Genomic DNA, 11,169 nt, shown 5'->3' with positions numbered 1-11,169 from the left:
TGATCTTCCGTGGTACCTGTGGAAGAGAACCTTCCCAGACAACCTCTTGAGCAGGGCTAAAGTTTTACCTGCAGGTGTTCTGAACAAAGTACATTTTTAGAATGAATTTGGAAAAGGTATTTTGTACTATTTTTGTGACTCCATCTATGACTTTTAAAGATTAAAATAATGTTAACATTGTATGTTTTCAAACAAACAAACAACAAAAAACCAAACAAACCCACAAAAAAAACCAAACAAAAAACCCAAAAACCCCAAACATTAAATGATGCTTTTGGAGAGGGAAACAAATATGAAGTATGCATTACGTGTTCTCAGCTGGAGCAAACCGAGTAATTGTGTTGAAATCAAAAGAGCTATATTGATTTAAATCGGCTAAGGATATAACCTTGCCTTTGTCGTAAGTCTTATCCAAAACCCACTAAAGTAAAACAGAAGACTTCTAAGTGACTGTGGATCAAGCTATAAGTTTGCTATTCCTATGTAAAACAGTGCGTATGTGTAGGATAAATAAGACAAACCTAGCAGAGTCACTTTCCTACATTTATCTTGACTGAGTCTTTATATTATTTTTTAGGGATCCTTTAAAATCTATGCATTACCTGATGATCCCACTATTCCAGCTCCTCCTCGTCAGTTCCGTGAGCTACCAGACAGCGGGCCTCAGGAATGTATTGTGCGAATTTATATTGTTCGAGCTTTGCAGCTTCAACCCCAGGATAATAATGGGCTGGTGAGACTTTTTGCTTTTGGAATGCCTGTGAGCTAACTCTGCTGTAGTATATTTTAAATAATGTTAGTCTTGATAACTATTTCTTAACAATATTTTTTTCTTATTTTAAATAGTGCGATCCTTATATAAAAATATCCCTAAGTAAAAAAGTAATTGAAGACAGAGATAATTATGTGCCTAATACTCTCAACCCAATTTTTGGCAGGTAACAAACTTTTTTGTATTTTCAATTTATTGTATTTTAGAATGTTTTCCTATTTTTTAAGATAAACCATTATTTGAAATAGCCAATGCTCTATTCATATTTCTATACTGACAGTTAATTGTGAGTAAAGTTGCGTAAGGCATTTCCCTTTGAAATCATGGGACAACACAGGTGTTTGGCTAGTCTATAGATTTTTCGGTACCACATGGGTAAATTGCACAAAGTCAAAGAACGTATATATCTTAAAACCGCCCTGTGTTATGCATACAAGAATAACAAAATATGCTTTTAGAATGTGGGAAAACTCTGAAAACTACTTGGATGTCACAATGAGTAACCGGCTTAACATGTATTCCCAGTACACTGGCCTTTCCTTCAAAACCTAATGATATCTTTGAAATATATGAATAGAAAAATACTAATTAGGAATGGAGAGATTATATCAACTTTATAATTACTAATGAAATTCTGGGTCTGATTTGGTGTCCAGAGTTAGAGGTGGATTTTCATAAATTAGAAAGTTAGGAGAGGAGGACTAGAAGGTGTATAAAGAGTTTGGAAAGCATACTTTGCAATGACGTGCTATAGGATTTCAATTGTTCAGATTATGCAAAGAAATAGACGGCAAAGAGACTTGATTACAGGTACAAAGTACCCTCAAAATTCCAAGTTTTTCCAGAATGATTCTGGAAGCCAAAGTTAAAAAGTTAGACTAGAAATAAAACAAACAAACAAAAAAAAGATGCAGAGAATAATTAACCATCAAATACTTTACCTGAAGGGTAATGGATTCAGCAGCAGTAGAAACCATGAGGCTGCATATCTTGAAAGTAAATCCAGAGAATTAATTTGAGAAAACTCTACAGTCTGTTTTGTGTAGGACAGAATAATCCCTTCTAGTCATAGAAGCTAAACATTTGGACCGTATTTTTTAAGGCTCCAATTGTGTTTGTATTGTGGTGAAAAAAATTAAGAATTTCCAATCATGCAGAAACTATGGATTGAACAACCATCCTTTTTACAGAGTGGCTGGCAGAGCCATACTAGTTTCTTTCTCAGTCCCAATTCAAGCTGCCTCACAGAAAACATCTAAGTAATACATTGTGCAGAAAGGAAGGATGTAATATGTATAGGAGTACAAACGGAATTATTAATAAGGGCAAATAGAAATTGGAGCATGAATGGTAACTACTGCTAGATTTATCAGCATTGGAAGCATCCCTTTAATATCTTGTAAAGGCTATTGCTCAAAAATAAACTAAAAAGTGGGGGTTTTAAGTTTAAAAATAAAAAGTATTGCTCAAAAGAGCAATAGTGTTAACTGGACATTTTTATGTTTAGAATGTATGAACTCAGCTGCTTCTTGCCTCAAGAAAAGGATCTGAAAATTTCAGTCTATGACTATGACATATTGACTCGTGATGAAAAAGTGGGTGAAACCACAATTGATCTTGAGAACAGATTCCTTTCTCGTTATGGATCTCACTGTGGCATCCCACAGCAGTATTGCATGTAAGTCATTTTGTCTAATGAAAATTTTTATCTCTTAAGATCTAGTACCCAGTCTCTGTAAAAAATCTGGTCTTCCTTCATCTTAATTGTATGGTTAAAAAACAATGCTGTGGCTTCTCATGGGTGTTTGTTGTGTTCACTCTATCATCTGAATTCCAAGTTAAGCTGCAAAGTCTTCAGAAAAGCCTTGACTGACAACCATGATGTCAAACATTTCAATATTCTCTTTATGTGGTAATGTGTGTTATTTCTGTCCAGAGAACACACACTTAACAGAATTTTCTGACCTACTCAAGGAAATAAATATGAAAGCATCTGTTAGCTTAAATTATTTTGATATATAAAGAAAAAAGCAGTCTGTCTTGGAACGTAATTGAGCTGTATCAAACTCAAGTGGCCTCAATCTAGGCAGTTACAGTGCTGCCCTTTCTGAATTAGTTTAATAAATACATTTTACATGATGTGTAAATGCCCTGAATGATGAATAATTTTAGGATGTGTTTCTGTTGCTTTCCTAAAAGTTCAGGTGTGAATACCTGGCGTGATCAACTAAAACCAACCCAGTTATTGCAAAATGTAGCCAGGTTTAAAGGCTATGCTCCTCCTGTCCTCTCCGAGAATGGTAGAAAGATTAACTACGGGGGACGAGACTATACTTTGGAGGAAGCTGGTGAGCTTGTTCACTTATATTTCTCTCTTAAATTCATATTGATACAAATATAAAACTTTTCAGTTATTTATGGAAAATTTAAAAAAATCAAGGATTTTTTCTATGTTGAGCACAGTTTTCTGCTCAATTTTAAATATCTGGTTTGAAATTTTTTAAAAAGTTCAAATGCAAATTCTGGTTCATGAGCCCCGTTCTTTTTCCATTTCTTTTATTTCAGAAGCTAACAAAATTTTGCATCAGCATCTTGGTCCAGGTGAAGAGCGGCTAGCCCTTCATATCCTCAGAACCCAGGGTTTGGTACCCGAACATGTGGAGACGAGGACCTTATATAGCACCTTCCAGCCCAACATCTCCCAGGTACTATGAACCAGTTTACTTCTGGTTTTTTCTTGAATGCAGAAATGGAGCATTCCTGTATTTATATCATGTTGTCAATAGAGTGGTATTACTCAGGGGAAAAGGGTTACAAAGTAATATTACTTGGCTGAGAAACGAAAGCGGGTTAGTCTGGAAAAATAACAAAACGCTGTTATGTTTTGCCATTAAGACCCCCAAATGACACCTTAAACACTGACAGAGTGGAAATTGGGAAAGATTTATTTATTACTTTGTTACTGAAATAAGCTGGAATATGTGTTTAATACCTCACAAACAATAAGGGAGGCAGCCTGGCTCAAGAGCTTCCCAGCTACATTCAACAAATGAGACCAAACTTGTCATTTCTCTACAAGGTCCAGAAGTACTAGTTTAAACACGAAGTCTTATATTGGATCTCTCTGTCAGAGAGGAACAAAGGCTAACTTGTTTTCTAGCATTTAGTAACTCACCAGTGGTTGGTTTTTTAAGAAAAGTTTTCTGGTTGATGCAGAAACTATCTGCAAAAATAAAGGGGCTTGCATTTGAAATAGAGTATAAAATCTGCAGTGGTTGCCTTACTTCAGAGTCTAGTTAAGGGGACTGATCATCTACGCTGTAGGCCACCAGCTGCAAACTATCACCCACGTGCATGACACTGTACTTAATACCAACTCTGAGAGAACAGAAACTTGGACCTACAGAATGAGAACTATTTAGGCACCTAACTTGCACTGAATTCACTAGGAATTAACATCCCTACCATCTTCTGAATTCTTGGCATTGTTCATTTGAAGAAGCTTACATAACATGAGGGATTGGGCTTGCTCCTACCTGAAGTCTGTAGAAGTTCTGACATTGGTAACATGAGTGAACTCTGCTCTGTGGCTAAAATTAGTATTAAGTATGTCAATAAGCAGTTCCATGGAATCACCATGACAAACCTGTACGCAACAAACAATCCCTCATCCATCTTCTCTACTGCTACAGGGAAAGCTCCAGATGTGGGTTGATGTCTTCCCCAAAAGCTTAGGACCTCCAGGCCCTCCCTTCAACATTACTCCCCGAAAAGCCAAGAAGTGAGTATCCGTATATACTACACACCATCTGGCAGCCCCGACAAAGGCAATTCAATTCTCTTTCCCCAAACATCTTCTCTCTTAGATATATCTTGCGGGTGATTGTCTGGAACACCAAAGATGTCCTTCTGGATGAAAAGAGCATCACAGGGGAAGAAATGAGTGACATTTATGTGAAGGGGTAGGAGCACCCTGTCATGTAACACTTACAAATGAATGACATTCAGAATGTCCTGGGAATGCCTAGACTGTGGGTTCCAAAGTTGATTTGGTTCAGCCAAGTCAATGCACACTAGAGGCTCTAAAATAGTGCTAACCCCAGAAGTTCAGCTCTTGAGATGGGAAGCAACTGAAAAGATAGTGAGTTAGCTTTAGTGCTGCATAACCTGGATTCCTACTTTTGTACATTTCCTATTCTTAATGCAAAACATTCAATAGAAATCAAGAGAAATATACTACTAGGCTATCGATCTAATTTCTCCTAAAAAAGAAATTAAAAAAAAAAACATCAACAACTCACCACTGATACAGTACTGGTCTTAGCAGATCAGAAATTCAGTTCAGATATTCCTATTTACAATGCTGAATTGGAACTAAACTGAGAAAGGGTGTGAAAGGCTCTCCAGCCCTCTGTGAGCAACTTTTATGGCTTGTTTGCAACCACTTGATGACATGGTTACAGTACAAACAAGCACCAGTGTAGTCCCACTGCAAACGCCAGACACACATCTCTGTATTTTCAGATGGATGCCTGGTAATGAAGAAAATAAGCAGAAAACCGATGTTCACTACCGATCACTGGACGGTGAAGGGAACTTTAACTGGAGATTTGTTTTTCCTTTTGACTATCTCCCAGCGGAGCAACTCTGTGCAGTTTCCAAAAAGGTAAGTATTTCTAAAGATTTCAATACTTAGAATACAGATTGCAATTAGTCTGATAATTTTGTACCTACCTATTGAAAGAGACAGTCTGGCTCAGTTCTGCATACTTTCCTCAAACTGCTATTGCGAACAGATGCAATTTTGCCTTTGAGCCAGGAACAACACACTGGCAACAACAGCAGTCTCCTCTTAGCAAGGGCAAGATTAGATCCTTAATACTTCCACCAACCCCAGAATTCACAAGTGCTAACAGACCACAGTTTTGAATTTTCATAAGTAATTTTAAAAAGGTGCTTGGGTTTTGTTTTTGAAAATTTTAGGAACATTTTTGGAGTCTTGACAAGACAGAATTCAGAATCCCACCCAAACTGATCATTCAAATATGGGATAATGACAAGTTCTCCTTGGATGACTATCTGGGTAAGGCTTCTGAGAAAAGAATTATTGTTGTCTCAAAGCAAGAGATAAAAATGAACAATTTTAAATTCTCGCATAAGGATTGTGTTTTCAAAGTGAGCCACTGAGCATGCAAATACACTCCTGCTTTCCCACACAGCACAGGGTTATTTGTGCTCATGAATGAATGAGTGAATATTCACTCAGTGAAGGCCTACTTGCAGGTAAACCAAGACACTTTTGATTCAGGTAAGCCCTATCACAAAGTGCATGAAATGATAATGTGCATGAAAACTTACTTTGCTTCTTTCTTTCAGTAAAATTACTTAAAACAAGAGTACTTCAATTCTAAGTAAGAGTATTGACAAAAGGCTGTAATTTAGGTTAAGCAATCTACTTCACACCATTATTAATTCTACCTCACACCATTATTAATCCCTACTTTTTGTAGAGATACTGCTCTGCAGAAGATTCTCTGCCCTGTATTAAGACAGCTCCAAAGTCTTTGGCTTACATGCAAACCATATAGGCCTCAAAATCTGAAAACAAATAACTGATTTATAACCATCATTAAAGTCAGCTAAATCATGCATTTAACTCTCAGAAATTCCATTAGTATTACATTGTTGTATTTGGTTATCTTCTGTTTAGGTGTGTGGAGAAAAAAAAACCTCTATTAAAAATCAAGTGATCTTGCATTAAAAAAGGGGGAGGAGAGCTTGCTAAGTCCAATTTATCCACACCAGCAAGATGGGCTTAAACACAGCCTGATGTCCCACTTCCCTGCCTCACAACATCCTTAGACAAACAAGAATGTAATGTGTATGTTGATTGTTTTTCCTGTGTAACTTGTTTAGAGATAGTAAAGGTTGCTGTTGAACCACTATGCTGTATGGTTGGTTGTGTTATGCAGTGTTTATTTTTTTTAATCCATCTCCTAGGCTTTGTGGAACTTGATTTACATAAAACAATCATTCCAGCAAAAGTTCCAGAGAAGTGCAATATAGACATGATTCCAGAATACAAGGCAGACAGTCCTCAGAAGGCTCCCAGGACCGCCTCTCTCTTTGAACAGAAATCCATGAAAGGATGGTGGCCATGTTATGTTGAAAAGGATGGCTCCCGTATTTTAGCGGTATGACTATTACTTCTTTAAAAAGTACTTAAAACATGCTCACCTTGCTTTTCAAATTATAAAGGAAGACTGTAAAAAGTCCCCCGCTGAGCTGGTAGCTTTCAGTGGATAGACAGAGGAGGAGTAAATAGAACATTCCATGTTCTATTTACAAGTTCAGGAATTTTGCTCCATCAACAATTTCTTGTTTTAAAGTATGAGTTTAATACTTAAATTTATTTATTTTGTTTTTAACTCTGTTTAACTTGAAGGACCTGGCGCCAGGTTGAGTCATGTTATCTCGCCAAAGCAGCCAAGAGAGTTATTGTGTGAATGAATTTATCATGTTATTGCTTAGGAGAAACACGAGACATCCTAAATGCATTAAAGACTAAAGAAAAAAGTTTAAATTCAAAGCATTTTTGTACACAGCAAATATAATTTATATGCTGAGAACCCAGACTAGCTTCGTGATTATGAGGGCAATCAGAAGACCTAAAGCATTTTAACCTGCTCTATGAAGAATATAAATGCCTATTTATCACTTGCTAGAATATTAAGCCTTTCAAGTGTGTCTGCTGCTTCTTTCTGATGTTTTTGCCTTTAAACTTTATTACTGGAATTTAATAAATGAGGAAAAATATTCAGAAACATCTATCAGCCACAGCAATATAGAAAATGAGATGCTTAGTCATTTGGAAAAGATACAGTCCTTGGGTTGTTCTTGAAAGAAGAGAACTGGTTTTGTTTTGCTAAATTGGAAAAAAACAATGTATAGCTTAAAACAGAACTACAAATGAATTAGCAGAACCATTTTATGTCCTGTGATTTTTTTTTTTTCTATTTGTCATTCTCTGGTACTGTGTTGTGACAGTGTCATAGTGCAGAAATAAGTGTATTTTGAGAAGGAAATGGAAAACACACAGATGCACACAATGAGCTGATCCCAAACTCTGCCGTATAAGTACCAAACAAGTACTATTAGTGCTGTTTCAATAAGATGCTTGTCTCATGCCACGTTTTCTGAAGGGTAAAGTTGAAATGACGTTGGAAGTTGTCAATGAAAAAGAAGCTGACGAAAGGCCAGCTGGTAAAGGAAGAGATGAACCCAACATGAACCCCAAACTAGATCTACCAAAGTAAGATATTTTTTCCCTCACTAGCTTGAGAAATACATAATATCTAGCTACTATGACGTTCTTGACAAAGTCTGCATGCAGCAAAGGATCTATTAGACATCAATTATCCTTTGCAAAACTTCATTTATTGCAGAAGTCTTGTTTCCTTCTGCAAGCATTAGGATAAAATGCAAGGTGGTTTCAGTATTAATGGCACACGTTTACTGAAAGTGCTATCTTTCTTACATTACAAAACTATCTGTGTTTTCTTCAGCCTCCAAACCAGAGTGTTTTAATGTGTTAGACTCTCACGCTTAAGTATTCCCTTAAGTTTCTATAGTATGAGTAATATTTGTTTCTTTCAAAATGCAGCCGACCAGATACTTCCTTCCTTTGGTTTACAAATCCCTGCAAGACAATGAAATTTATTGTGTGGCGCAGGTTTAAATGGCTTTTTATAGGCCTTATCATCTTGCTGATTTTACTCTTGTTTGTAGCAGTACTCCTCTATTCATTGCCGGTAAGAATTTTTAAATGTTACTGTTCTTCAGCTGTGGTATGACATTAGCTTATATATGAGTCATCAACAAGATGAATCTCTTGTCTGAGTAAGGAGTGTATCAACTCAGTTTTAGCAGGGAGATAGGGATTATATCCTTATAGCTATAAACAATTTCAACTTATTTTTATTGAGAAACAATTAAAATTTATGTTAAAACTAACTTATTAACACTTCTAAAGCACTCATCTGCTCCATCTTTAGTTAATAACCTACACCATTAAAAATTGTTAATAGGTGGTCTAGAGCCTCATTTTCAGTCTACTTTAATCTGAAATATCATACTCATTTTTACTGTACTTTAACTGAAATTACCATACCCTGAATACATTGATCCATTTTAATATCTTAATTGTCTTTTACAAAACTACACTGAAGTATTTTGTGTACATCTTTTACGTCCTTTGTTTCTTCCCTCCTCCCCCAACAGAACTATTTGTCAATGAAGATCGTGAAACCAATTTAAAGAAGAGTTTTTTTACCTCATCTTTTTAAATAGTAATGAGGTTTCGCCTCAGGCTGTGGACCGAATTCAGTAAGGCTCTCCATCCTTTTTCTCTGCTAGTACTTGGAACTGTAAAATAGATAAGTAAGAATTTAACCAAGGTTATCCAAGGTTCAAGGGGTCATGACAGGTGTTTTTAAAAACCAAAGGATAAACGCCCTCATGTTTCACGTACATTTTTTTATTTCGGTAGTATCTACGCATGGTAAAAATGCTATTGCTATCTTTATTTTTTTAATGGATACTTCGTTTGGAGAATTCCTTTCTATTGGGCACACTTTGAAACTTTGCATTTTAACTTAATGAAAAACAAGCACTACTTATAATTATGTATACCAAAGAAACCTCACAGTGCAATCAAAGAAGGGTCAGACATTGTTTCTAGAAAAGCTTCCAGCATCATGCTGCTTAAAATTCTTAGTTACTGCACCGTAGACTTGACAATGCTATATATGTATCTTGGCAACAACTGCATGTGCATAGAAATAAATAATATACTGCTTACTTAGTATCAGTTACAAATGTTTAAATAAACTTATCCACAAGTAAAACGCAAGCTTCCAGTTTTCTTTATCTATTGCAAAACTACAATGCATTAGGTATCGTATAGCGTCTATCAAAGGATGTAATGCCACAAATCTGGAGTTCAAGGTATTTTACTGTTATCTTTACAGTGAAGAATAAGGAAATACTTCTGCATAAAGTTCTAATTAATTTCTTCATTAATTAAGAAATTAGTAAAGAAATGAAATTTGTTGAATAGTTTCACTATACTCCCTGTATTTAGAGATGATCTTGGATCAAAACATAAGAGGATACACAACCCAGATTCAACCCTTGTTTGAAATCTGATCTGCACACGGGAAGTATTTCATTTAGCCTCAGTCTCCTCTCCCTAGGCACAGCAAGATATAATCTGCACTAAAAATCAGGTTATAGTTTGGGATTCCACCTCACTTTTATGGCGGGCCAAAGCAGAAGCATCTCTCTGAACATTCTCTGGTGCTTGAAACGTAGGAAATCTGCAGCAGAACCTGAAATCGGCATTTTGTATGATTGTCACACTCTTGACTGGATAAAGACTTCAGCTGTCTTTAAAGGGATTACAAAAATAACTGCAAGAATGAATTAGTCTTGAAAAATCTGTCATTGTATTTAGTGGCACGCTTATAACACAGCACTGTAAAATAAGCATGCACTTGTCAGGCACAGTAAGTAAATTATACTGACTTGATTCTGTTGAGCAAGCTAGAGTAAAGGTATTACACGAAATAATTTCCAGAATGTGAAGTCCCGTTGGCTAGAGTGGAGCAAGCAGCAGTCATCCTGTCAAAAAAGAAAACAACGCCCTTATTTTTCGGTTGTTAAGAAACTCTCAAGCATCTTGACCTATGAACGAGAGCTCAGAGCTGGAACTAATCACCATCCAGATGGATCGTCCCTTCACTAATGACGAAATAGCACTCCAGAAATAACTGGCAATTTGCATGAGCTGATGTTTGATCGTCCACTATTAAAATCTGTCTCAATCAATGCCATAAATCTGACAGATGGTAAAAATCACAGCAGCCTTATTTTCATTGTAAGACAAGAAAGTGTGTTGCTTGTAAGGGTTGTAATTAGAAAGCATTTAACTTGAAAGAGCATTCCCCAGAAAACAATTATGAGACAGAGTAAAGATCTGAGCAAGCCTGTTCACCCAGCGTTTGAAGCGTGGCAGGTACTGCCCTTCTGAGTTGAGTTCACCCTCTTCCAGATGCCTTTTTGCCCAAGCATGCATAGGCTTGATAGTTTCACTACAAATTAGGCAATGCCATTAAAAACATAACTGGGAAGTCTGAGAAGCCATTCTGTCACCCAGCCTGCTCCAGTAACAAAAGAAAACACATGTTCACAAGAAAGAAAATGTGATCATTAATATTTACATACAATGCTGGTCAAATCTGTAATCCCGGGTGTAGCTGCTGTCCATGACGCCAGCATACCATAGCTTTTTGCCTACTAACATTTGCCAACAGTTAGCAAAGATTGAGCCCTGTGTA

At 36.4% G+C, this 11,169-nt stretch overlaps 1 protein-coding gene across 1 annotated transcript in view; it reads left to right on the top strand.

Moving 5' to 3' along the window:
* The window catches only part of MYOF (myoferlin), a 71,232-nt gene extending 62,144 nt beyond the window's left edge, over window positions 1-9,088 (top strand). Inside the window, exons 42-54 of the mRNA XM_009334805.1 lie at window positions 578-733; window positions 847-938; window positions 2,280-2,450; window positions 2,972-3,120; window positions 3,338-3,477; window positions 4,465-4,553; window positions 4,639-4,734; window positions 5,297-5,438; window positions 5,756-5,855; window positions 6,773-6,966; window positions 7,975-8,084; window positions 8,436-8,583; window positions 9,053-9,088. Coding sequence (XP_009333080.1) covers window positions 578-733; window positions 847-938; window positions 2,280-2,450; window positions 2,972-3,120; window positions 3,338-3,477; window positions 4,465-4,553; window positions 4,639-4,734; window positions 5,297-5,438; window positions 5,756-5,855; window positions 6,773-6,966; window positions 7,975-8,084; window positions 8,436-8,583; window positions 9,053-9,088 — 1,623 coding nt within the window. The remainder of the gene's footprint in view (window positions 1-577; window positions 734-846; window positions 939-2,279; window positions 2,451-2,971; window positions 3,121-3,337; window positions 3,478-4,464; window positions 4,554-4,638; window positions 4,735-5,296; window positions 5,439-5,755; window positions 5,856-6,772; window positions 6,967-7,974; window positions 8,085-8,435; window positions 8,584-9,052) is intronic.
* Window positions 9,089-11,169: the final 2,081 nt, after the last annotated feature.

This window comes from Pygoscelis adeliae, unplaced genomic scaffold (assembly GCF_000699105.1).
Source record: "Pygoscelis adeliae isolate BGI_AS28 unplaced genomic scaffold, ASM69910v1 Scaffold632, whole genome shotgun sequence".
In the NCBI taxonomy this organism is placed as follows: Eukaryota; Metazoa; Chordata; class Aves; order Sphenisciformes; family Spheniscidae; genus Pygoscelis; species Pygoscelis adeliae.
This window is presented reverse-complemented; position numbering and strand designations above follow the sequence as displayed.